The sequence below is a fragment of the Pongo abelii genome, chromosome 2 (genome assembly GCF_028885655.2).
Source record: "Pongo abelii isolate AG06213 chromosome 2, NHGRI_mPonAbe1-v2.0_pri, whole genome shotgun sequence".
In the NCBI taxonomy this organism is placed as follows: Eukaryota; Metazoa; Chordata; class Mammalia; order Primates; family Hominidae; genus Pongo; species Pongo abelii.
Genome location: NC_085928.1, coordinates 152,427,558 through 152,454,700, shown reverse-complemented (window position 1 = coordinate 152,454,700; position 27,143 = coordinate 152,427,558). Strand labels below are relative to the sequence as shown.

General features: G+C 43.2%; 1 protein-coding gene and 1 long non-coding RNA gene across 3 annotated transcripts; one reads left to right on the top strand and one right to left on the bottom strand.

Annotated features, from left to right (window-relative positions):
- Positions 1–6,684: 6,684 nt before the first annotated feature.
- LOC129058667 (uncharacterized) lies at positions 6,685–12,071 on the bottom strand. The gene is made up of 3 exons (XR_008523942.1): positions 11,979–12,071; positions 11,466–11,637; positions 6,685–6,834 (listed from the first exon to the last, which is right to left on the bottom strand). It is a non-coding gene; the product is annotated as an uncharacterized LOC129058667 (long non-coding RNA).
- PAQR9 (progestin and adipoQ receptor family member 9) lies at positions 12,069–26,884 on the top strand. Of its 2 annotated transcripts, XM_024244946.3 has the most exons (4): positions 12,069–12,225; positions 12,591–13,876; positions 23,196–23,255; positions 25,461–26,884. In XM_024244946.3, the coding sequence occupies exons 1-4, from the start codon at positions 12,223–12,225 to the stop codon at positions 25,486–25,488; spliced, it is 1,377 nt and encodes a 458-aa protein (XP_024100714.3). In that variant the 5' UTR covers positions 12,069–12,222; the 3' UTR covers positions 25,489–26,884. The 2 variants fall into 2 exon arrangements, with proteins under 2 accessions (XP_024100714.3, XP_063578327.1); XM_063722257.1 differs by lacking the exons at positions 23,196–23,255; positions 25,461–26,884 and having other exon boundaries at positions 12,104–12,307; positions 12,591–14,846.
- The last annotated feature ends 259 nt before the right edge of the window (positions 26,885–27,143 follow it).

Here is a 27,143-nt window from a genome sequence, read left to right as displayed (position 1 = left end):
TGGAGTGCAGTGGCACGATCTCAGCTCACTGCAAGCTCCACCTCCTGCGATCAAGCGACTCTCGTGCCTCAGCCTCCTAAGTAGCTAGGATTACAGGTGCACGCCACCACACCTGGCTAATTTTTCTATTTTTAACAGAGATGAGATTTCACCAAGTTGGCCAGGTTGGTCTGGAACTCCTCACCTCAAGTGATCCGCCTGCCTCGGCCTCCCAAAGTACTGGGATTACAGGCATGAGTCACTGTGCCTGGTAAAAAATAATTAAAAAAAAAAAAAACACCCTCTTATGAAAATAAGAAACGGCAACTGACATTTCAATATATAAAAGGTATTATTGCTAGACTTAAAAGGGCAGCGCGGAAGCAGTGGACTTCATGTTGGAATTTGTCCGTCTGTCCTCTGCTACAGCTACTCCAAGTCCTGAATATGAGATCAGGTTCTGAGGCCCCATCACCTCCTCATAGACCACCCTGATGTCATTTATTGCGACCAAGCATGCATCTCAACTTTGGGTTTCTGGTTGCTATGCACTCCGTGTTTCCCATTAGATATGGCCACCCTCCACACCTGAGGCTGACTCCTTGCCTGCAACACTACCAAGGTGTCTCTTTTGTGTTCTGCCACACACCTTCAGGTGGAGCTGTAACTGGATTATACCCAGGTATCCACCCCATTACTAAAATTCATCCTTTTAAATCTCAATGGCTTTTCGTTTTCAAGGATCCCTATTAAAAAATAAACACCATTGAAAGTTGTACCCTGTTAAAGCCAGTGTTTTATTATATCCTGGCTGGATATCATTGAGTAAAGGCAGCATAGAAATGGCTTTTATTGACACCTATTCTTTGGCACTTTTTTCTTTCTTTTTGAGACCTTTTGAGACAATGTCACCCTGTTGCCCAGGCTGCAGTGCAGTGGCGTCATCTCGGCTCACTGCAACTTCCACCTCCCGGGTTCAAGCGGTTCTCGTGCCTCAGACTCCCAAATAGCTGGGACTACAGGCAAGTGCCACCACCTGGTTAATTTTTGTATTTTTAGCAGAGACTGGGTTTCACCATGTTGGACAAGCTGGTCCCAAACTCCTGGTGTCAAGTCATCCGCCCACCTTGGCCTCCCAAAGTGCTGGGATTACGGGCATGAGCCACCACGCCCAGCCTGTCCGGCACTTTCTATACATCAATCTTCACAACAACCTTGCAGGAAAGCAGTACGGTTTCTCTTTACAGATCAGCGAGGTTAAACAACTTGCCCAAGGTCACACAGCTGGTGTATGACAAAGTTAGACTTCAAGCCCAGGCCCATCTGACTCAAAGCTGGGGCTCTTTCAACCACCTCTCACTGTGCACCCTGTGAAGCCTCAGCGAAATCACTGGGCTGGGAGTCAGAAGCCTAGCTGTCTGACCTTGAGCAAGACTCTTCAATTCTCTGGGCTGAGGAAATGGGCAAAAGGGCCCCCAAAGGCCCTCCTTTCCCATTTCACCCCAGGGACCACTGCTAGGCTGTCACAGATCCCCGTATGGCACAATTCTGGGCAATTATCCATTCAAGGGGTGAAGAGGAGAAAGTATCAAGGGTGGCCACCATAGTCAATTCTTCCCCAGCTGTCACATGAAGAAACAAGCACAGGACTCCTTACACACATGGAAAGAAAATCCTTTCTGATGTATACAGCTCTCAGGTAGCAATTTCAAGCTCTGTAACGTACTTTTCCACATGATGTGCAGAAAGCGTGGGAATGTTACTGGCTGTCACCACGGGCACAGGATTAGCAGTAAGGAGGTCCTCCTGGGACAGGGTTAGGGGAGCTCTGAATTTGTGGAAAGGGATGAAAGGATGAAATACATCCAGACATAGTTTTTGCACCAAAAGAAAATACACTGAATGCAAATGAGAGGAAGCATTACATTTGCAATAAGAGCCCCCTGAAAAGGTGAGGCAATAAGGCATAAATTGTTCTTTCCGCAGGAACTACCACTAGGTCAACCTTCCTGTGTCATCATACACAAATATCTAACCACCTCTCTTAAAAATACAAGACTATCCTTTCCTAAGGGTCTTATTGAGCACATTAGGTAAAATGAAATCCATCCTCAATCAAGCGGGATGCCATTTGAAGTTCAACTTCCACCCATTGGTTATTGATGCTGAACTCCAGTCTTCCTCCACCTCTCATGTACCCACATTTCCCAGAGCTCTTTTCCTTCCTAAGTGTCTGCAGCCAGCACTGGGCTAGACTCCACACTCCCTGGGAGACTGTCAGGTCACTTGGCACCTACAGGAGCTGCCAGGTTCAAGGGAGGGCATGTGGAGAAGGCCTGCAACAAACCTGGCGCAGCCCCGAGGCTTGGCTGTTCTCTCTGTTCTTCTTCCCAAACAGGGCCAGCCATGGGACTATGTGTGTGCCAGTGAGACGGGCCATCCCAAGCGTTAGTGCTAGGAGTAGGCATGGGCCTGTGTAAACTAGAGTTTCTCTCTGCAACTGCACTCTCACCAGTGGGTCGAAAATTAGTGTGCAGTGGTCTTAAAAGCTGTTATGGCTTTTTTTTCCCCAAAACTCTAAGCATTTTAAAAGAAGGCTTTCAGGAGAAGGATCTGTTAAGTTCCAAAAGTTCAGGCCACAGGCAAAGAGTGTAAATGTTTGATACCTGTATGGCCCTATATCTGCACTGACATTTGCTTCTATTTCAGTTAAGGTGAAAACATGGTGAGACAGAATCCTAAACAGACTCTGCTGAGCTGCAGGGGTGCTAACTGATGCTATTAATAGAAGAGATTTGAGGAATTCTTTTTGATACAAACTACTTTGTTAGAATTGACCTTTAAAATTCAAATCAAAGCACTGAAACTCTTTTCTATCATAATAGCCCATGTTATATGTTGTTTCTTTCTGGATAAATTACTAGTCCAGCAAATCAACATGCCTCATTCCAGAGACTCAGAGGAGTGGGGATGGGGGATGCAGCACACATCATTTTTGTTTTGTTTGTAAGGTCCCCACCTAAGTGATTGATTCTGAAGTGCAGAAACCACTGCCCTAGTCACCGAGGTTCACAGCCAACAGCTTTTGTGTTTTCTATTTTTGGTTTAGCATTTCTGGGTTGTGGAGGTCAGTTAATTAGAGAAGATTCTGCCAGCAGGGTCAATACACATAGTGTGAGCTGAGCCTAACTCTGGGCTTAGAAAGCTTGCAGTAAGGGGGATCTTTTAATAATTCCACAGATGTTTACTAAGTGCCTACTATGTGCCAGGCACTCTGCTAGATGCTGAAGATGGAGCAGCAAGCAAAGGCCTTGCCCTCATAGAACATATATTTCCAAAGGAAAGAAAGAAATGAGTAGCTGTATATTACAGCACATATTACACAAACTCAGATCATGAAAATAAGAAGAAAACTGAGCAGGGTGTGGAGGCAGAGAGTGAGGCAAGGTGAGGGGGCTGTCAGTTTAGGACATAGTGAGCAGCAAAGCTTTCTGAGAGGTGTAGAGACTGAGCAGAGAACTGAATGAAGGGGAAGATCTGGGAGGAAGGAAAGCCTCCGAGGCAGAAGCAGGCAGAGAGAAACAGCAAGTGCAAGGGCCCTGGGGCAGCTGTCAGCCCACCACTGAATCAAGAAAAGGCGCCCCTTCTTCTGAGCAGACAGCCCAGGCCTGGGCTTAAAGCATGGCCAGCAGAGCGTGGTTTGCCTATCAGCCTCACTCTGCCCCCTCAGCTGGGCCGCTGTACAGGGGACAGCCTGTGCACGGCCACAGGAAGCCTCTCCTAGTGGCACATGCTTGGGAGTAAGAGGAGCAGCAGGAAGGCTGGTGGAGAGGAGAGAGGATAGAATAAGGGAGAGTGGTAATTAGCAATCTCAGTCTTTAAAAAGCCTTTTCTTATCTGAACTAACCACTTTCAGTCATACAGGACAGAATTCAAAGGCAGCTCCTTCGCTGGGCTCTCCCTCCATCCCCCATTAGGACAGTTCTCTGCCATCAACTATGAGGCTGAAGTAGAATTTCAAAACCACATCAGCCCTAATGACGACAACATTCCAATTTGGAAACTTACGACTGGCTATTTCCATGCCTGTCTCATACATAAATTTTCTCCTCCTTCCTTTTGTATCCCTTCCTTTACAGTATTTGTACCCATGCTAGTCTCTCCTGAGGCAGGCATTCTGTGCAGCCAAGTCAAAAGAGCCCAGCATGTGTGTAAAAACACAGACATTTTTTAAATGACCAAAAAATTGCAAGTAAAACAGATTTTCCTCACCCCTTCTCCATTCCTAATCCCTTTCTTTATAAGAGACTTTCATTTTCTACTTTATGAATTGTTTAAAATGCTTTATAAATCTATTGCTGACAATTACTCTGAAAGTAATTGTTCAATTGCTTGATATTTGAATTTTTTTTCTTTTTGTGAGACAGGGTCTCACTCCATCGCTCAGGGTGGAGTGTAGTGACGCAGTCGTGGCTCACTGCAGCCTCTGGAGCAATCATGACTTGCTGCAGCCTTGACCTCCAGGCTCCAGTGATTCTCCCACCTCAGCCTCCTGTACAGCTGGGACTACAGATGTGTGCCACCACACCTGGCTTTTACATTTTTTTCTGGAGATGGGGTCATCTACAACTATGTTGCCCAGGCTTGCTGTGTTCCCACTTCAGCCTCCCAAAGTGTTGGGATTACAGGCGTGGGTCACCACACCCAGCCCGAAAATTGTTTTGATAATTTGAGGAAACAAAGTATTGTGTGGTGTTGTGTTTACATCTATCAGACCTGGGTCAGCTTGTGTCCCTCTAAGTGGTTATTATAAAAGAGTTTGAAGACAATAGATATAAGGTATGTACACTGCTGAGGCGCCTGTTAGAAATGTTAAGTGAAGATTTCCATTGCACTCTGGAGCTGGGAATATGGAATGGAATTGTAGCCCACAGAGTTGTTCCATTCCCATTCTCCTTCCCTCCCCACATACACCCCATTAAACAAGGTTGGTATAATCAGGAAGCCTCCAAAATGCAAGAGTGGCCATTCCATTCTCCAGCAGCCAAACCTATGTGTTAATTACAAGTAAGTGAGCGTAGGCGTTGTTACCGTAAAGGAGAAATCAGAGAATGTGAGAGGCAAGCCAAGGGACAGACAAACGAATTATCCAGGACTGATGGTTCTCCAAGAGATGAACAAGTGTGGTTGACTTGTGACTCTTAGTTCTACATGGTTTGCTTGCCAGAGGGTGCTTTACCCTCACCCCAGCCCTGACCCCTGGTGGGGCTAAGGTCAGGGATGGGGTGCAAGTGTCTGTCTAGCACATTACCTAAAAATAAAAACATCATAAGCTTAATGGTGTTTAGTGCAGCATTAAAATGTTCCTAGTTTCAAAATGGCTGCCTGCACCAAATAAAAAAAATCACAAAATGGTTGCATTTAAACATTGTGGATCCATTTCCCTGCAGCTGAGAACAGGTGCGAGTCTGACTTAACTTTGTTACGCTCCAATTCACTTCTCTGCTCTTCCACGCCCTGAGCTTCTAGTATCAGCTTTGGACATAATTGGTGTTTACTACTGCTTGTTAAATAAAAAGCTGGGTTGCTTATGGTGGGTGCCTGTGATCCCCAGCTACTGGGAAGGCTGAGGCAGGAGAATTGCTTCGGCATGGGAGGCGGAGGTTGCAGTGAGCCACTGCATTCCAGCCTGAGTGACAAAGTGAGATTCCATCTAAAACAAAACAAAACAAAACAAAACAAAACCTGGAGACTGTCTCCTGAATGCTCACTACAGATTTACTCACTAATTCCTACCCAGTACTACCTCCAGACAGGAAGTTAAGCGTGTATGAGAATGGGGCGTCTAGAGTTGAGATTGGTGCGGAGAGGGAAGGAGGTTGGAGGAGCAAGGCAGGGACCAAGAATGAAACAACATTAATGCATTTAGACCATGGAATTCTCAGAACACAAGGTACAAAGGACTCATGCCACGCCAGTGGGTGCCCATGAGAGTAAATATGTTCCTAGAAAAAAATGTTCCTTGTTAACTGGGTAGAAATGACAAGTGCACTGAGGAGACTCATCAGCAACCCAAAGTCTAGTGGTTTTCACATGAAAGGGGCATATGATGTAAGGTTACTGAAACATACTCTTTAAAAATCTATATATATAGGATATGATACCCTTCAATTGGTTTAGTGATTGGCACCTAGATAATCAAGTTCATAAATATTTTCAACAGATATTGAATCTCAATGAAAAGGAAAATCATTATATTAAAAAACTAAAGGGAACGAGCAGCAAGTGAGTTTAACTAAGAGCCAAACAGAGCACAGTGACTGAGATGCCTTCTCCTTGATGTTAAGTAGGCAATGATATCATAGCAGAATGTTTTCCTTTGTGTATTAATCAATTACTATAATCAATATCATTGTGCTAAGTGCAAAGATCATCTAGGAAATCACAGAATCTTCTATTTGCCTCTTTGCAGTGATCTAGGGTATGGCAACCCCCTGGGGATTCACAGCTGTTATTTGTTTGGAGGAAGATGTTCTTTTAATAAATGTGCCTAATCAATGTCCAGCCGTCACATTCCACATATACGGTACACATGCCTAATTTGGCATCATTATTTCTGGGGACTTTCTAACCAGATATTATTGGTTCAACTCAATAACACTTATGGCTGAGCTTTGGGCCAAGATGCAATAGGGTGTTTTTCTTATCAGTTATGTTCATTTAATTATTTACAAAGTTTTCTAACAACAATGAAAACATCTTAAGATAGAAGGAAAGGCTGTGTAAGACAGTAAGTCTCTTTACTTGAGATGGTCAAGGCTGGCTACACACAACAGCTTCTCAGGAGGCAGCATCCTATGAAGAAAAGAGTAAGGGGTTTGGAATGAATAAAGTTTGACTACAGTTCTGCCACCCAAGCTGCTTAATTTCTTGAAGCCTCTGTGTTTTTTGCCTGAAAGTGGGATTAGTGCATTCACCTTTCAAAGAATGTTCTAAGACTTAAGTATATATAAAACGCCTATCACAATACCTGAATACGGTACATTATCAATAAACCAAAACAATTATCACGAATGGGAAGAGAGTTGGACTAGATGACTTTAACAATTAAGTGGCAGTCCTACTCTAAGATTCTAGGACTCTAAGTTCTAACCTTTTAAAAGCTTACAGTACTGAAAAGACTTCCCAGCCACAATGTGTTAAGTGCTTACTATGTGCAAATATCTTGTTTCAAGGAGAACTGTTGATAAATAATGGGGAGAAGGAACTCAGTAATCTAACTCACACACTTGTATACGTGTTTCTCAAGTTAAATGGAAGCTATCCAAAAGGCTCTATCAAAAGCAAGCAACAGCCTGTGATAAAACAAGTCTCCTCCCCAAAAGGTAACTCTGAATTACGTTCAATATAGTAAGTTAATACAAGACCTTTGTAGGAAAACAATATAGGCTCCAATCAGGAAACAGGAAGGGCAGACCTGGGAAAAACAGCTCCAGAGCAGAGACCACCATCCTAGGTCAAGGAAGCTGTGGAAGGGGCTGAACGCCTGGGCACTTGGGCAGGTCTGGTCAGAGGTTGGGGACTGTTGGCTTACAGATGGTGACCCCAAACACCCTTTCCAGCCATCTGAATGGCAGGAAGGGGCATCCATCTTGGATCTGGGAGAGGGGATGGAAGCAGGCTGGACAAAGAGCAATGGACTATCGAGAGTAGATCAGCAGTTTGGGTCGCACATTCTTATCAGGTGAAGTGTTTTGGTTCACCCTCGTGTCCCAACATATTATTTATACATTATCTTTATAGACTACATATTAGTGCATCATAAAACCCTCACAGAGCGTGCGCATGGAAAAGGATGACATCTATTTAAGCAGAAGTAATATTTTATTCTTCCCCTTCATTAGTCTCATGAAACCACTCTAGAGACCCCAGGAAGAAAATAGTTAAATTTGCTGAGGGAGGGGAGTGTCGCATTGTCACTCCCTCCATAAAGCCTTAGAAGACCAAAAAAACCAAGCCCCCCGCCCCACAAAACAAAAAGCATCCTCAAGTTTCCTTTAGCTTTTCTTCAAAACAGATGACTGTCAGCTGGGCACGGTGGCTCACGCCTGTAATCCCAGCACTTTGGGAGGCCAAGGTGGGCGGATCACTTGAGGTCAGGAGTTCGAGACCATCCTGGCCAACATGGTAAAACCCCATCTCTACTAAAAATAAAAAAATTAGCCGGGCATGGTGGCATGCAGCTGTAATCACACCTACTAGCAAGGCTGAGGTAGGAGAATTGCTTGAACCCAGGGGGCAGAGGTTGCAGTGAGCCAAGATCATACCACTGCACTCCAGCCTGGGTGACAGGGCAAGACTCCACCTCAAAAAACAAAAAACAAAAAAAACAGAGAGACATGCCTGTCACCCAGTCAGTAGCAGGCAGGAACAGTGCCAGATAACTTAGTCTCCCACTGCTCTCTCCCAGCCCTCTACCTGGCTTTCTGATTGCACTTGTCACTAGAGGTTGCTACAGTTACACCTGATGCCATAAGATTTTCCACAATCAGGAAGCTCAGATTCTATGACTTGGTAGTGACTATATCTGACCTGTCAGATCATGGCTGTTTTCCATTTGGGGAAAAGGGAAGCACTTTGTTTAAACTATATATATATATATATTTTTTTTTTTTTTGAGACAGAGTCTTGCTCTGTTGCCCAGGCTGAAGTGCAGTGGCACAATCACAGCTCACTGCAGCCCCTGCCTCCAACGTTCAAGTGATTCTCCTGCCTTAGCCTCCCAAATAGCTGGGACTACAGGTATGCATCACCATGCCCGGCTAATTTTTGTATTTTTAGTGGAGACAGGGTTTCGCCATGTTGGCCAGGCTGATCCCATACTGCTGACCTCAAGTGATCCACCTGCCTTGGCCTCCCAAAGTGCTGGGATTACAGGCGTGAGCCATCGTGCCCAGCCTAAACTATATATTCTGAGGAGAGGGACTGAACCCTACAGAGTTCTCTTAATACAGAGTCTTGGGTACAATTAAGCACTAGGTCCATAATGCTGTGCTTTTCTTTCTTCCTTCCTTCCTTCCCTTCCTTTTTTCTTTCCTTTCTCTCTCTCCTTCCTTCCTTCTCTCTCTCCTTCCTTCCTTTTCTTTCTCTCCTTTCCTTTCTTCTTTTCTTTTTATTTCTTTCTTTAGTTGGTTGTTTTTTGGCTAAAAATTAGACTAGAAAAAATATTTCCTCTAAAAATAGGTATATTATTAGCCAATAACACAGCATATTTTTCTGCTGGTTTTACAGATAGCTAATTGCCCTTACTAAACAACATCAAGTTTGCAGTGGCATTTTTACATATACTTAATGTTATTCCTGTAGAAAGAAACAAAAACGTGTACTTGGTCTATAAGAACATTACCAAAGCAAACCAGACTGAAAAGAGCATTCATCCCTTTTGCTACAGTTCCAACACATGACACATGACTGCATTTTGCAGCCAGGACCCCTCAACACCTGGATGTACAGAGCCTCCACTGAACTACCAACACCACATTTGTGGTCTTGATTTAATTTCAATTGATAGAACTAGCTGGCATTTGCCTCTAAATGCCAGCAGTGGCTTTCCAGTGTAACTTGGTGATTCTTGTCTGTCAAAAACTTTGCAGTCAGTCCTGGTTACCTTAGATATGCCTTATCTCCCAATGCACCTTCAGGGAATGGCACCCTGCTCATTGCTTCTGTTTAGCCAAGTCCAGAGGATGTGAGCATGGTTCCCACTGACGAGACAGTTTGCTGGAGTTAAAACAAACTACAAAACTCAGCCTGTGCAGGATTTGGGGGCCACATTTTTATATCTCAATTTAAAAAGTAAGAGAAATTAATTCTATAGATTGGTAGCAATTAAGGAAAAGCCATATTGCTGTTTTACTTTATAAGTTAGGTCAGTTTTGCTGTTTCCTTAGTTCCTTTTTACAGAGCTTTGTCAAGGTATAGCAAGGACAGCTGTCTGGGCTCTGCACCAGTGAACTTTCATGAACACCACTCACTCCATGGCCTCAACTGGTTTTGTGCCTCAAGCAGGGTAGGGGATGTATGAGAAAGGACAAAGGCAGATATCCCAAAGACTTTTTGAAAGACTTAACATGATACATTTTTTTTTTTTTACTTTACAAAATACTGATTTTTTAAAAGAACATATTTTATTAGAGTCAATCTCACCATTCTTTGTCATAAAGATAAATGTTTTATCTAACTCAAGTTTTTGCATACCCATTTACAGTCAATTCCATTGTTTTTCTTGAAGTGAACTATTATATTTTTCTAGATTATGTAAGCGAGCTGATTATGCAACTAAGAGTGTGGTAAATATAAGAATTATTATAGGATCAACATTTTTTACACGTGACAGCTCTGGTTGTTTGTGGAGTAACAAGGGAATATGAAAAAAAAAAATGTTCGGCCTGCCCTGGATTCAAGTTTATCATTCCTACACTTGATTTAAACGCCTAAATTTAATCCATTTTACAAATAGCCATGGGTCCTCAGTCCAGATATAAAAGGAAATTAGATTTCAATTTAAAACAAGCTACAAACAGTGGAAAACCAGAAAACACTAAAATAAGACACTAGCTAAATAACTACAACAAAATCTCACTTCTTAAAAATCCACACCTAAAAAAAAAAAAAACAAAAAAACACTAGACAGGAATGTGTGGCAGTGCAGAAAGGCAGAAGACTGAAGTGCACCTTTGATCTAATTGTGTAAGAGTTTGCTAAATCAGTTACTACTGGAAAATATACTTCAGAGAGAAGGCTGAAACTTCTAGAGACTGTTTCTAGCATCCTTAAGTAACTGCAGACACTTATAATACTGAATGATATCCTAGTTATAAATAATTCTTATCCATAACTTAAATCCATCTTGAGGCTCTGCTAAGTAAATCTTCCTTAACCTACTTAGAGGATGTGCAGTAGTGATGAAAGTAGCCTTTCTTTTCTTTCTTTCTTTTTTTTTTTGAGACGGAGTCTTGCTCTGTCGCCAGGCTGGAGTACAGTGGCGCGATCTCGGCTCACTGCAATCTCCGCCTCCTGGGTTCAAGCGATTCTCCTGCCTCAGCCTCCCGAGTAGCTGGGACTACAGGCGTGCGCCACTACTCCCAGATAATTTTTTGTATTTTTAGTAGAGACGGAGTTTCACCGTGTGGGCCAGGATGGTCTCAATCTCTTGACCTCGTGATCTGTGTGCTGGGAGTACAGGCGTGAGCCACCGCGCCCGGCCTTAAGCCCCTTTCTTTAAGTCTCAAGGGCATATTTTCACACTGCAGTGCATCACAACCGTTTTCATTCTTCCGGTGTTCCTTTCTTCTAGTCTCTGGCCACCCAACTTAGCCTGCCAGGTATTTCTGATTAATTACACATAAGACTTATCCAAGCCACCCCCTCCGTTTCTACCAACTGGACTTCATTCTCTTCAGTTCCTGCTAGAATGCACCTCCTACCTGAAGTCTCCCCTCATCAATGCCCTCCATGATCAGCCTTTGACTTTGGAATCCCTTAATATATTCCTCAGATCGTTAGAGGTTTTCTGAGTCATCATCTCAGATTTTTCATTAAATTGTGGAGTCTGAGCAGCCAGTCCTGAGCTGTCGGACTCAGTTCCAAATAGAAGTCCTAGTTAAAGACACAAGAACAAGAAGATGGGTTAGCTGCGGCTCGAAGGGCTGGTGAGCGCGACCACAGGGCAGCTTGCGGACGGTTCTTTCGGACAGGACAAGGGCGAGGGAAACGGGAGAATGGTGAAGCACCTAGGTGCGTCCACTAGACGAAAGAAGACCAACTAAGGCTTCGTGTAGTGCGTAGACAGGCCGACACACACACACACGCAAAGACAAGAGAGGGAGCGAGAGGCGCATCCCCAGGTAGCTGACAATGACACGGCCCCGATCCGGACGCGGGCTTAAAGCCCCCCGACTTCCGGAGTACCCCCCTCCCCGGCCACCTCCGGAGATTACCGCTGGCGCATCTCTCCGCCCTGCCCGGCTCCGGCGCCCTCCCCTCCCCACGCAGCCGCAGCTCCCCGCCCCCCGCGAACGCGGCTCCCCAGTGTCCTCCAGAACGCCCGCGTGGCTGTCGGGTTTCGAACCCCAGGGCCGACTCTGGTCCTCGGCGCGCGCGCCGCCGCGTTGCCGACCAGCCTGCGGCCCCCGCATCAATCATTAACTGGGCAGCCCGGGCTGCGGCGGCCCGAGGAGGGGGATGGTACGGAACTCGAGACAGGGGACAACTCTATCCCCCGAAGCGGCCGCGAAACCCTAGCCTGGGAGGCCCCCGCCCTTCCTCGGTGCGCCCGTCCCTCCCTCCGCGCCTCGGCTCGCACATCCCCGCCTCCCGCTCCGGGGGCGGCGGCGGAGGCACCCGCACCGCGCGATGCCCAGTCACCACCGCCGCCGCGCTGCCGCTGCAGTCAGCCGCGCCGCCGCCGCCGCCGCTGCCGCAGCGCGGGCGGCCGCGCGCCGGTAGCAGGGGCTTGGCGAGGAAGCCGCTGAGCCTCGCGCGCTCCGCGCTCCTGGCGGTCGCAGCGCTGCCTATTAATTGATTCTCTTATTGATTTATTTAATTTTTAGGAGCGGCTGCTCGGAGGTACGGGTCTTCTCCTAAACCTGCAGCGACGCCCCCGGCGTGGGCACAAAGGCTCCGACGGCGGCCGGCGGGGGCTGCCCAGCGCCCGGGAGCCGGCGCCAGAGGTCGCCTGCGCGCGCCCTAACCGAGCCCCGGGCACCATGCCGCGGCGCCTGCAGCCCCGGGGCGCAGGCACAAAAGGCCCTCCGGCCCTGGCCCCGGGAGCTTCGGGGGCCGCCCGGAACTCCCACTCTGCCGCCTCCCGGGACCCCCCAGCGTCTGCCAAGCCGCTGCTGCGCTGGGACGAGGTGCCCGATGACTTCGTGGAGTGCTTCATCCTGTCGGGCTACCGGCGTCTGCCGTGCACTGCCCAGGAGTGCCTAGCCTCGGTGCTGAAGCCTACCAACGAGACGCTCAACTTCTGGACGCATTTCATCCCGCTGCTGCTGTTCCTGAGCAAGTTCTGCCGTCTGTTCTTCCTGAGCGGCGGCGACGTGCCCTTCCACCACCCGTGGCTGCTACCGCTGTGGTGCTACGCGTCGGGAGTGCTGCTGACCTTCGCCATGAGCTGCACGGCGCACGTGTTTAGCTGCCTGTCGCTGCGCCTGCGCGCCGCCTTCTTCTACCTGGACTACGCGTCCATCAGCTACTACGGCTTCGGCAGCACGGTGGCTTACTACTACTACCTGTTGCCAGGCCTCAGCTTGCTGGATGCCAGAGTCATGACTCCGTATTTGCAGCAGCGCCTGGGCTGGCACGTGGACTGCACGTGCCTTATCGCCGCCTACCGCGCCCTGGTGCTGCCCGTGGCCTTCGTGCTGGCGGTGGCTTGCACTGTGGCCTGCTGCAAGAGCCGTACCGACTGGTGTACCTACCCGTTCGCGCTGCGCACCTTCGTCTTCGTCATGCCGCTCAGCATGGCCTGCCCCATTATGCTCGAGAGCTGGCTCTTCGACCTGCGTGGGGAGAACCCCACACTCTTTGTGCACTTCTACCGCCGCTACTTCTGGCTGGTGGTGGCCGCCTTCTTCAACGTGAGCAAGATCCCCGAGCGCATCCAGCCGGGTCTTTTCGACATCATCGGCCACAGCCACCAGCTCTTCCACATCTTCACCTTCCTCAGCATCTACGACCAGGTGTACTACGTAGAAGAGGGCCTGCGCCAGTTCCTCCAGGCGCCGCCTGCCGCACCCACTTTCTCGGGTACTGTGGGCTACATGCTGCTGCTGGTGGTCTGCCTGGGGCTGGTCATCAGGAAGTTTCTAAACAGCGCCGAATTCTGCAGTAAAAAGTGAGCCTCCGCCTTGGAGGAGACTACTGGTTCGCCCATCTGTTTGGAGTTTCTGTTGTTGCTATTGTTGGTTTGTTTTCAGATTTCGTTGTGTTTTCTTATTTGCTCAAGGAAGGTGCTGCAAAACCATAGGGAAAAAGTTCACTGCTACAAAGGGATCCCAACCCACCGGAGGCTTTGAAGTAGGGAGGTTGGCAGGGGTGGTCAAGCGGGAGGGAGATAGTCACTTGTTCTTGCCCCTGGAAAAAATTCAGGTGATGTCTTTGACATCCAGGGATTTCTCAAAGGCAGTGAGTAAAATCCCAAATAAAGCCCCAAAGAGTTTGCTTTTCCAATCATCTGTGCCATTGGTAATAAGGAGTAGCCCCTATGAGGTCAGGTACACAGTAAAGAGGGTAAATAGAATCCTTGGGAACTTCTGTTTCAGTCTGAGGAATGCTTGGATTTGTCAAAAGAATGGAGCTTTGTAGGAAACAGGCACAAAGACGCAAACCCAGGGCTTAACCTGCTAGAAAATGCATGGAATGTGAACACAAGTTAATTATTTCAAAATGTTTTTCAGATGTTATTTAAATAGTAATATATACATTGATTTTTCATAATTTATCAAAGCCTGTGATACGCACTGAATTTTCTTTGTCACATAGTTTTGAATTTCACAGCCTTCTGCATTGCATACACTTGAACTGGACATCAGGGGAAGCTGTTTTGAGTGTTCTCAACTACTTTCTTAAACAGTGTTTTCTGAAGGCCTGTGTCATGATACAACTGTGAATTCTACCTTAGGGACTCTGGTTAAACTATTGGTGAGGAGCTCGAGTGGTTTGTATAGACCCCAGATTTTTGTTTACTTTAATGTATTCCACAAAACCCATCCTGGTTTTTGTTAGTTTGTTTTGATTTTAATCTTTTTCTTTCCTTCTCTACTTATTTAAATTGCCACTGGAATAAATGTGCCTTTTGAAGCAAAGTCCAAATGACTGGTCCTCAAACACAGTTTCTTACACGGGGAGAGTAGTAAGAATAAGCTTTTCTTACCTGACTGCAAATCAAGGTTTCATGGTCCATCCAGGAGGGCAGAAGATGGTGTTGGTTTCAAATTTTTGGTGGGATTGGGAATAGCTTACAGGAGCATGTAGAGCATTTGGGTTCCCAACAAGGACAAAGAGCCAACCCTCTAATGTAGATGTGTTCCTAATGCAGCCATGGAAGAAGTTCTAGACTGATGCCATCCATCCTTGCTTAAAATTAAAAATATAATATCCAAGAATAAACGAGGCAGTTTTATTATGAAAGGCAGGAGCACATTATTGAGTTGTCACTGAAAATTTTGAGTTAGATAAGATTACACTTGCCTAGATAAACGCTGAAGTTTGATTTGGTTCCAGACTATGGAAATGATTGGCAGTCACCCTAAATCCTTGAAACATTCGTGAACATGTCCCTGAGATCCTTTCTAACAAACAGATTAGCCAATGTTATTTAGACATTTCTTACAAATGCTAACCTGTAATTGAGATGGCCACTCTAGATTAACACAAACCACTGAGATGACTTGTTTAAATACTTATCACACTTCCCGGTAGGTCATTTTGTTAGAAGCCAAATAAGTCATTGAATGGGAGTTTTTTTGTTTTGTTTTGTTTGGAGACATGTGTGCCTTTACTGGCTCAGCATGGAGGAGTGGGTGGCCCTCATACCCAGCCAGCTGTACTTCACTGGCATGTAGGTGATGGAGAGCTTGCCCAGGTAGTGGTGGATCATCTTGGGCTTGATCTCCACCGCCTGGTTGAAGGTCTTGGGCAGGATGATCATGTCCCACAGGTGCATCTTGATTTTATGATATAACAGATCACACACATGAGGTAGATGAACACTTACCTCAGCACTGGTAGGCTGGCGCTTCTAAAACAATTGCTGGTTTTGTTTATGCTTTTAATCACTTCTGTGTAAACAGAGAAGCTCAGCACAATTCCCTGGAGGAACCGGTATCCTTGTATGTGTTACTTTGCACATAGAAGTTAAATTTATGTATGTCTATATTTTATTTAGAATCTCTTATTGAGATTGTAAATACACTTTGCACAGTTGTTGACGAGTGTCAGTGTCTCATCATTTGTGAAGTGCAAGGAGATTCCTGTTAGGTTACAGAGGCTAATTTGTGCTTACCACAGATGTTATTCCTCAGCTGTAACTTAATTCAGTACATGCATTCAAGGACAACTGTGGAAATCAGGATATTTCCACATGCAAATTTATTTGCATGTCGTTGTTTCTTCTAGAGCCCCAAAGAACATTGGTTTAGAAGCTAGAGAAACAGGGTGAAGCGTATTATGTAGTTTCTTTGTAAAATGGGACCTCAATTTCAGAAGGAACTTTCAGGAGGAAGACTTCTAGCAAGGAGTAATGAGTTTGAGTACAATGACTAAAACACCAAATTTGTCATTTTAATTTTTTGTTGTTCTTCCAGGTCCACAGACAGAATTCTCTTCTTGTCCTGTGTCTTTGACCTTAAGGAGAGGCCACTTAAGGATAAAATTATACCCATATCATTTTTCAGGTGATTATGCTGCATGAGTACAGTGAGATGACACACTTTTTGCCACGCAGGTTTCAGCACCCAGTATGTCCCAGAGAGAATGAGGATTCACTTTCCTCTTCCCTTTGCCTTTTCCTTCGTCCACTGTTCTTTCCCATTCTGTCTTAGATTTTGTAGACCACATATAATAATGACAAGAGGACATTCTAGTTGAAAACTTGTTTGGCTTCACTTCATGTTTGCAAATAGGTACCATATACACTAGTTAAAGCCAGGGATGATTTGTTAAACTATACAGTTCATTTGCTAAATTTATTAAATTTCTTGATGTTTTAGAAGCAAATATTTACTTTGAATCTCCCCATTTGCATGGAACTATCCAGATTTATTACATATTTCAAGGTAATGTGGCAATCAGAACAATATATATTTTAAAATATTTTTCACACTTTCCATTTTGCCACATTAAAATTCAGTTTTACTTTATTGTGTTCAGCTGTTTGAAATGTAGGACAAATTATAAATAAGAATTCAGTCCATTATCTATGTGCAACCTATTTTGGCAGTAGAATTTTGAAGCATATTATGTAATATGTTTCATTTTTACTTGTTAGTCATGATCTGGATGACATCTCAAGGAGCAGCGCCATAGAGTCATGCCTGGAAAGTGAAGGTGTTTGACTTCGGTGCCTGTCACCCCGTGGGTTGGTCTCTGGGGCTGACTCAGACTGACTTAGTTGGCTAATGGGGTTCCTTTCTTCCCTGCCGTTCTTGCAGCTCAGGTGAAGAGGATGACCTTCCCAGAGAGAGGAAATGAGTTCCTCAGCCATGTCATGACTGGCTTGTAAAAATAAATGTGAACTTTTCCACTAGCCATACGCTTTCTATAAATAGCCCAGGGAGAAAGTATGGGGCTACATAGCTGGACAGAGTGGCCTTCATATGTTTCCATTCATAAATCCAGCTTGTAAGTGCTTGCAGTCAAAAAACAATTTAGCCTAATTTATAGTGATACTTCATAGGAATCATTTCTAAGAATGCAAAATTTTGGGACAGAGGTGATTTATATCATTTTTTCCTGATTTGGTGCCAACTCCGAGGACTAACAGCAATAATAAACGGGAATTTTTATCTTTAAATCTCTTCATAACTTTAATTACTTAATTTGCACAAAGCTATAATAGGAGACAGGTATGGTGGGAGTTATCTCCATTTCAAGGCTTTAAGGTTGGTGCAAGGTGACAGGATTAAGTTTTCAAACTGGCATTAGAATGCGGAGACCATTGTCTGCTCAACTGTGTTTACTAGTTTGCATGGCTATGATGCCTGGCCAAGCACACAGACACTAATTGGAAAAAGAGATATAGATACAGTCCCTTATTGACTAACTTTAAAATTGAGCAAAGTAAGATATGGCTGTCTTTGAAATTAGATCAAAATATCTCAAACAAAATATTATCAGCCACTTAAAATCATTGTTACCATCTTGTTCTTCAACAGTTGAAGTTTACCACTGCTGACTTCACTCTGTCAGCATTCTTTGAGCTGTTCATTCATGCACTCATATCATACCTTTCGTGATCTTTGAGCACCTGCTGTGTGTAAGACATTGGGCAAGGACCCGTCCGTATTATTACAGCCATTACCCTTTTGTCTTCTGGTGGAAGAGAGAAGCCCCAGAAAGTCTCTCTGGCCAGGAACCAAAGTCTGACCTTGGCTGTAGGTAGAACGCTGTAAGTCCCTGAGTTCGGGTCTCTGTTTTTGCTAGCATAGGTGCAATCCATAGAATCTTATTTCTGTTCACATGCTGACTTCCTCAGCAATCAATTTCTTTCTTTTTTCTTTTTCTGTGTGCTCCTCGGCCTATTGTTAAAAATAACTTGAAAATGTAATGTACAATCCAGGTGAGGGGATAGTCGGCATATGTACAGAATTGAAAAACTTATCACTAATATTATGAAAACACTAATAACGATAACTATTGGAAGATTGATAGTATTCATACTATTATGAAAAGTGGATCATCCAAAGTGCCTAAATTGAGATGTCTTTAAGTGTCTGAATTTTATAGTGTAATAAAACAAACAAACCAACCAATCACATACATAAGAAGGTAAATGGTTAGATCTCCAAAATTAACTGAGATTAACTAGTGCTCTCTAGCCTTTTAGGATCTTTGTGTTGTAACTTATGAAAGATGTCTTAGAAAACATTAATCTGGAGGAAATCATTAAAAAGTGTCAGATGTAAAAAAGATAGGAAGAACACATGGGAAGGGGAGAACAAAGAGGCTTAGAGTCAAACAGTCAGAATGGGGCAGCAAGTTCAACTGTGCAGTTAGCCTGAGTTTTAAATTTTGTCCTTAGAAAAGCATGTGAACTCCCAGGGTGTTAGTGTTCGAGTAGACAGGCAAGGAATTCTGTTTGTCAGCTTAACCACATCTTGTAGCATTTGACCTGAGCACGAGTATCCAGGTATATTTTGAGTGGTACATTTATCTCCTGGCTTAAAGCCCTTAATTTGTTTCCATAAAATTAGGACAGAGGCAAAAAGGCATTACGGGATAGCACCAGCCAATTGTACATCACCTTTTGAATCATTTTCCTGAAGGATTGCCAATATTCTCTGACATATATCACCTGACACAAAGCGAACAAGCCTAGACAAACTGAAAAAGGAAGCATTCAGTGGTTGAAGCTGAGCACTACTGTATTCTTTTGTGAGAGGCCCCATGTTTTCTTATTGAAGATTTGGCTTCTTCAATATTGTGAATAATTATTTCTTAATTGTGAAAATGGATGTCAGTTCTTCTTAGTCACTCTTCCAAAAGCTAATACAGATTTCTGTTGTTGTCATTTAAAAAAGGATAACTGTATTGCACTTCTGGTTTGCAGATTTCTAACCAGTTTGTAGGCATTTTTGTTCTAGAATGGCTTCTTAAGAATCTATGAGCAAGTTGCAGAATTAGAGTGTTTATTTATAGGCCAGGGGCCAAGAATGCTCATTTAGCTGTTAATTGTGGCAGGATGTGACTTTTGAAAGCTCTGAACATATACCTATATGCAACAGTATGCACACTTATTTACTATTTAGCTCAATGGAAAAACAGCCTGTTCTTTGAGCTTTTGAGAATGTTTCCCAACGTATTGTGCTTCTAAATGTAATGCACTTGCTTTAATGCTTTTGTTCTCAATCAGTCTCTGGAAAGCTATTCCAAACATGGCATTTCTCAAGGAAAATGTCTTGAATGTGCAAAATTATTCTCCAATGTGTAAAAGTGACAGGCCACCTTTCCCTCCTGCCTTATACCTCCACCCAAAATACGCAATAAGCACTCAAGGCAGAATGGGGGGTCTTCAGGTGGTCATTTGGCCATGCTGTAAAGATGGCCCTGCTTCTCCCAGCACCATGATATTGAAGAAGGACACTGTGTAAATAAACTCTTGTTTCTAGATAAAGCATGGAGACACAATTTCATTTCTTCTTAGTTCCATCTCTAGTTGGAAAGCATAATCTGTTTTTAATATGCTGGATGCAAAAAATAAAATTCATGGGAAAATTTTTTTAAAAAGTATTTTAATTTTATATTTGTAAAGTTTCTAATAGATATTTGTTTGTAAAAAACAGGCCTTAGCACATAGGTGAGAACCAGAGCTTTTTGGAAAGACTCATCTTTATCCGGGGAGTTTAATCACCTTGAGCTCTTACCCAAATGATAAAGACCTAGTAGGTCTTTAAAAATGTAAATAATGTATAGTTTAAAGAAGGATACAAATCATTTTTTAAAAAAGAAGAAAACACATGAGATAGGTTTTAGGTGTGTCTCATGGCTAAATTTAAAAGTCTTTTTAAAAATTCTGGTTAGAAACTTTATTAAATTCCCTCTTCCAGCAAAACCTAGCACAGAAGGTCTACTTTTCAAACAGGCTGGTTTTCTTTTTGGAGGCTATGAACAAAATTATTCTAGCCAATCAGCTGAGTACCAAGGCAATAAAGAGGTGAGGCACCTTTCACTTTGATGAGTTTATAAGCATGGGGAATAACATAGCCAATAAAATGTACAGCCTTGGAACTCTGTCCCTTGTTTCTTCAGAGTAGAAAGAAGAATAATCCCCATGCCATCACTATATGGACCAGGAAAAGGCTTTCTGTGTTTCAGGGCTGGGGGAGGATTCTGTGGCTGGTTGTTTTTTTTTTGGTTTTTTTTTTTAAATTTGTATAGACCATGTGGTCGCTCTGAACTCTCTTCATTTCAGCCGTCTCCCAGGCCCTTTTCACTACCCTTGAAACTTCACTTTCCACATACCCAGCTTGAAGAGAAAAGATTTCTAAAAGGATTCCATGTGTATTTAGGCCTTCTCCAACCATCTGCCTTATGAGGTTCACCCATTTCCAAACTAAGGTTTTAAATACGGTGACTGTTCTTGGATTTGCAAGAAGGTACAACAAGCAGGTCCCCTTTTGCAGTAAAGGGCATTATACTTGAAGGGCCATACTCATTTTTTCCTCAGGTCAGAGGCAGAGGGAAGAGTTAACAGTGATCAAATAGAGACCTTCATGTGTCTGTTTTTTGTTTTTGTTTTTAAGTTCATTTAAGGGTGATGATAGAGAAAGAAGGGAGTAAAAATGATGCGCGCATAAAGAAATTTTTCCCATTGCTTGCCAGATTCATTCTTTTTAGGCTACCCTTACTCCGGTCCTTACCTACATCCTAAAGAACTGTATTTAGCTAGCAAGAGAGGCATTCTCAGGATATGTGAGCTTCCAGGCATGGACTAACATGTGGTTTCAGATCAATAATGTATTCTAACAGAAAAGCATTACTTAATCTTAATTCTCCATTATGTGATAAAATAGTCTATAGAAATAGGTATCACTTTGGCCAGTTCTATGCATGTAGCTGAAAAAAAAAAGTGACACATTTCTGTTGTATGATTTGCTATGATTTTGGTTTCCTGAGACATTTGTTCCCTACAGTCTTGAATATGAAATTCTGTGTAAATAATGTAACTATGCATTTTTGCTGAAAAACAAATGTATGAAATAAGAATAAATTATTTGTAAGCACAGTGTTTAGGATCATACACATCTGTGCATGTCCAACAGTTATCTTTCAGCAACAGGGTATTCCTAAATTAACAGCAAAATATTCATAACACCAATAAACAAGATAAGAAAAAACATTACCCTTTTCATAAAATTCAGCAGACAGAAGGCAAGAGTACAAGTTTATCCTGAAGAAGCACCCTTAGTATATTACATTTTTATAATATTAGATAAATTAAAAAGAAAATTCATGTGTTAGTTTGAAGCCATATCTTCTAAGAAAATACTTATATAACCCAGGTTATGAAATGTTTTCTTCTACCTTTCTGTTTTTCAAAAGCATATAGGGTCCATGGGCTTCTGTGCAACACATCTTGTCCCAGAACCTTGGTGATGTGTGTGAACTTACAGTATCTCTGTCCTAAATAATCCCAGCAAGGGAGATCCAACTTCAACTCTTAAACTTTGTGGTGATGGCTAAGTCTTTAAGTCATGTTGATTATTGTTTCAGAGGTTTTTGGTTATCAGGAACAGAAAACTCTCATGAAGGAAGAAAAGGTTTATAGGAGGAACACTGGGGAGTGCACATAGCTGACCACCCAGGCCTCAGGAAGGAAGGGAGCAGGGCAGTGCTGGAGATTCTGGTAAGAAACTCCTGCCTCTCCAGGGCTCTGCCACCAGATGAGCCATGGTCAGCTTTCTCCTGGCCTTGTTGTGTCTGTCCCCAATTCAAATTCCTGGAAAAGAGTATCAGATTGGCCTACCTGAGGTCACATGGACTCCTCTAGAGACAAGGTATGGGTGCCTGTGATTTGAGCCCTTTCTAGAACCACATGGAGGGTAGAGGTTAGTTCCCACAGGAAGGGATGATGGACGGACAAAAACAACAGCTGTCTACTTCATCCAACCCATTGGCTGTCTGGTCCACAGGCATTCCACTATAATCCCCACTCCTGAGGAGTGTGTGGACAAAGATCATGGGAGACCGGCGGTTTGAGCCATGTGCACTGTGTAAAGTGCTTTCCAAGCCAAGTGTCTTACCAGTGTGGGGTCCCTGTTAAAGCTCCGGAGCATGTGGAGAAGGAGGGAAGAGAACCATGCTAACAGCCTAAAACAATAGCAACCACAGCCCAGCCCCTAGCTGGCTAGCACAGACTCTCCTTTTTTATATATGCTTTCTTTAATGTAATACGACTTTTATTTGTACCATTGAAGCGCTGTTGTCCCTTTTCCCAAAGACAACCCAAAGCTGCCTTCACTTAGAACAGCAGCAAACTTCCAGCACTCAGGTTCTCCATGTGAATGAAGGGAATTCCCTTCATTCAGGTCAGGGTGTGGCTAAACAAGACATTCAGCCACCCCCAACTCACTGTAGAAAGGTGGAGAATTGGCTAGCTGAGAGGCAAACTCCCACCCCGAATAGCATACCATTTCTAATGGCGTACTGTGCCACCAGTATACGGCAGCCATCACCTCCTGTGGCCTAGGATGGACAAGGCCTCCACAAGCTGGTAGTGGAATGAGTTCTTCAGGTTCTGTGTGCTGGGAGGATCTCTGTCTACCTTGCTCCAGAGCCACTCCTAAGAGGGCCACTCCATTTGGGCTGTCTAGTATCTCTTGAGCCTGTGCCAAATATCTGCTTGTTTGCTTTTAGATTCACGTTCCCATACTTCCCTTCATCTGCTCTGTATTGGAGCTGATTCTCAGCTCTCTTGCCCTCTGGCTTTTTGTTAGGTCCTGCCAAGGGGACAAATCGTGGAAGATTGGATTGGAACAAAAAGCAGCAGAAGGCAGGTAATTTTTCCTGTCCCTCCCCACTCTTCTTGTTTTTTCCTGGAGTCCTCAGCCCTGGCTGCTACTAGCAGTCACAGTGTAATCCTGAGGGAAGACAAGATAAGAAGAAAGCCAAAACATAGAGTGGGGCCAAAGTAACTCACAAAGGAAGCCTTGATCAAACTGTGCTTGAGGCCCACACACCTTTGGACTTTTCCATGTGAGCCAATACATTTCCTTCATTTTACAATTGAGTTTAAGTTATATTTATGCCTTGTAATCAGAAGTATCTTAACAGATCCATAAAATTTGCTAACTTCTCAGCCATATATAACAGGATTTGCACAGCTCCCATCCCACCATGACTGAGCCAGTCCCACATTTTAGAATCTACCTATTAGATATTTGTGATACTTCATTTTTTAAGTACAGATATGCTGTATTAGGACTCAAAGCTACCCAGTGACCCCAATGTGATGCCTGAACTGCTCTCTCCCATTCTTTATTGCAGATATTTCAAATATCTGACCCTACCACTCCCACCCTCTCCTCAACTCTGATCTTACCACTTTCCACCTTTTCAAGAACCACACTCTATCCATTACACATTGTTCTCCTGTATGTTCATCAACTACTTCTACTCAATAGGATTCCTCCTACAAGAATTTAAAAATGTACTACTAGTCTCTCCCACCTTCTAAAATGAGAAAGTCACCCTCTCCCCACTATGTCACACTCTAACAACACCCCCCCTCTTCTTTTTCACAGCCAGGCTTTTTTGAAAGAGTGGTGCACATCGCCTTTGTTTTTGTACCTCCCACTCACTCCTTTACCCACTGCATTCTGGCTTCATTAAGCTCACTAGAATGATTCTTCTAAGATTTCCATCGGCCTCCTTGTTGATGGATAGACATTTCTCAGAACCCGTTTCCCATCCTGTTCTCTTTGAAACACTCTTCCTTTGGCCTCTGTGACTTTTGTACTACTCTTTTACAATCTCCTCTGCTGACTTTCATGCCTGACATCAATTTTCTCAAAGAGTGAACACAGAGCATGTATACCGGTATAGTTGAAGGACTTTGGTCAGTGGCTTCCTGGTTCTGCCACTTTCTGTCAGCTTTCCTGCTCAATTTAGAGACATTCTAATTCTTGTTCAGAAAACCTTGAGTCTACTCCTGTAATTCTTCTAGTGAGTTTGTAAGCCAACCAATGCGTACTAATAAATCCCCTTTAGCACCAACTAGCTTGAGTAGATTCTGTTGTCTGCAATTGACCCCAAACTGATATATCAGGTAAGCAGAAAAGGATGGTGATCAGGAATACTCTTTATTCCCCAAATCAATCATTGGCAAGTAGTCTACTGGGCCTTGAATTTTTTATCTTTAATTTTCCTTGGCAAAACAAAGCAGGTTCTGAATCAGACAGCTACTTCAGAGAGTTTGATTCTATTTCAAAGCAAAAAAAGAAACACTAGGAAAATAATTACCTAGGAATTTTTTTCCATAATGTTTACTTAAAATGGGTAAAGGGAGACACAATATGGATACTTAGAATATATGTCAAGTGAAAAAGTCTCAAATAAATCCAGGCTGGGTTCAGTAGTTCATGCCTGTAATCCCAGCACTTTGGGAGGCCAAGCAGGCGGGTCACTTGAGGCTAGGAGTTTGACACCAGCCTGCACAACATAGCAAGACCCCATCTTTATAAAAAATTAAAAAATAAAAATAACTAAAATAAAATAAATCCTATGAACAGTAAGTGGTATTCTCACGTATCAATGTCATCTATATAATGTTCATATATAAATTCAACCCCTAATAACCAAAAGTTCACTACAGAATATTCAGAATTCTAACACTGGGTGAGAATCCTGTAAGTCTTTGATCTAAAAAATTAACTGTGGTCCTCCATTCCAGTGGGGAATGGCCAGAGTGAGTCAGGATCTCAGCGCTGCTTGGTTTCCTCTTTCCCTGGACAAAGGTATTTATCCCTGTAATGCATCCCTCTGCTTCTGCTAGCAGTGCCCTGAATTTCCTTTGAGGAATAATCCCTCCTACTGAAGCTTGGTGGGACTGCAATCCAAGGTAGCCCTGCAAGCCCAGAGTTTCTCTCAATTCTTTATTCTCCATGACTTGCCTGCACAGGTCTTCATATAATTCTCTGAGCTACCCCATAGCCTTTCAATACATTATTTCTTTATTTTTTGTTCCTTTTTCCCACCTTAAGTTCATCGGAAGGTTCCCATTTCCTGTAATGAAAGAATATTGACTGAGGACTTAGAGTTTCCAGTATGGGATGTAAGGAGATTGGAAGTTGTCACTCCATCTTAACAAGTAAAAAGCTGAACTGAAAAATCAACAACTCTTCTTGGGTCCGTCAGAGACATGAAGTCAGAGAGCAAACTGCTGCCCCCAAAAATTGGAGAGACAAACAGGTAGACACAGAGAATCACAATTTAACAGAGCAGGAACCCACAAGAAGAAATTTCTGCAAGAACCAGTACCAAGTTCTTTTGTTCCCTATACATCATGACTAGTTTCCAACAAAAAATTACAAGGCTTACCAAAAGGCAAAAAACACAGTTTGAAGAAACAGAGCAAGCATGAGAACAGGCTCAGATATGACAGGGGTGTTGGAATTATCAGGTTGGGAATTTAAAATAATTATGCTAAAAGTTCTAATGGAAAAATAAACAATATGCAAGAAGCAACAGATAATGTACAAAGAGATGAAAGTTCTGAGAAAGAATCAAGCATAAATGCTAGAAATCAAGAACATTGTGACAGACATGAAGAATGCTTTGATGGGCTCATTACTAGGCTAGACCCTGCTGAGTAAAGAGTCAGTGAGCTTGAGGCTATGTCACTAGAAACTTCTAAAACTGAAAAACAAAGAAAAAAAGACTAGAAAAAAAATCAGAAGAGAATATTCAAGAACCATGGGGGCAATTACAAAAGGTGTAACCTACACTTAATGGGAATATAAAAAGAAGAAAGGGAGAGGGGAACAGAAGGATATTAACAAACACCCACTCAAACTCTGCAGTTTGAAAGGAAATGATATTCCACATAGAGACAAGACTTTTGAATTACTTATAATTTCTTTCTGTCTTCCGTTTCTCAGAAGTGCACTATCAGTTTCTGACCTCCAAAAACTTTTTTCTTAAGAGCTGAAAAAATTCCTAAAAGAAATGGAAGATTTAAGGAAACTGATTAACTTTGCAATTTATAAATAAATTTTAAGCCATAGGATTAATAAGAGGTTTCACATCCTGCCTGCTCCCATAATGTCCATTCTCTCTATCTTGATCCTTTGCAGTTGTAAAAATATATGTGGAAAACTGAAAGGTAGGCAGAAGTGGACATTTATTAGTACAAAATGTAATTCTCTAAGAGTTACTTTACTTCTTCAGGATGACCTGAGTGAAGCTAATGGCCTAGTTTTTACTCCAGCTCTTATTAATGCAGTGGTTGACTGCATCAGTTCATCCCTACCTCACTATCTATCTGTTTTGAGGGTAGGATCTATAAATATCAGTTTAGAGTTCTCTCAGATTCTTACTTTAGTTACACAGAAATGTCATAAAGTACAAAAGGAAATAGGTTTAAGGAAATAAATAATTCTACAGACACGTGTAATAAGCCAACTATAAGAAGATCATGTCCCAGTTCTCACCTGTTGTTATCTTTATTTTGGTTTGATTTTTTGTTTTGATTTGATTTTTTTACTTTTGATTTTGGTGTTTTCTTTTTGCCAAGCTCCTAGAGAAAGCATCAAATATAAAAGCTAGCAGATGTGAAATCCTGCCAGAAGCCCCTCACTTTGATTTCTGGTGTTACCTACGTCTTGCCAAATGTAAAGCTTGTTAATATACGGGTGCCAATTTGTCACATAAACACGTAAGGGGAT

Excerpts from the sequence above, each read along its gene's own strand:
- PAQR9 (XM_024244946.3), top strand. Across the intron at positions 13,877-23,195 it reads GCCGAATTCTGCAGTAAAAA|GTCCTGCCAAGGGGACAAAT; the intron begins GTGAGCCTCCGC and ends GCTTTTTGTTAG. Across the intron at positions 23,256-25,460 it reads CAAAAAGCAGCAGAAGGCAG|TTCATCGGAAGGTTCCCATT; the intron begins GTAATTTTTCCT and ends TCCCACCTTAAG.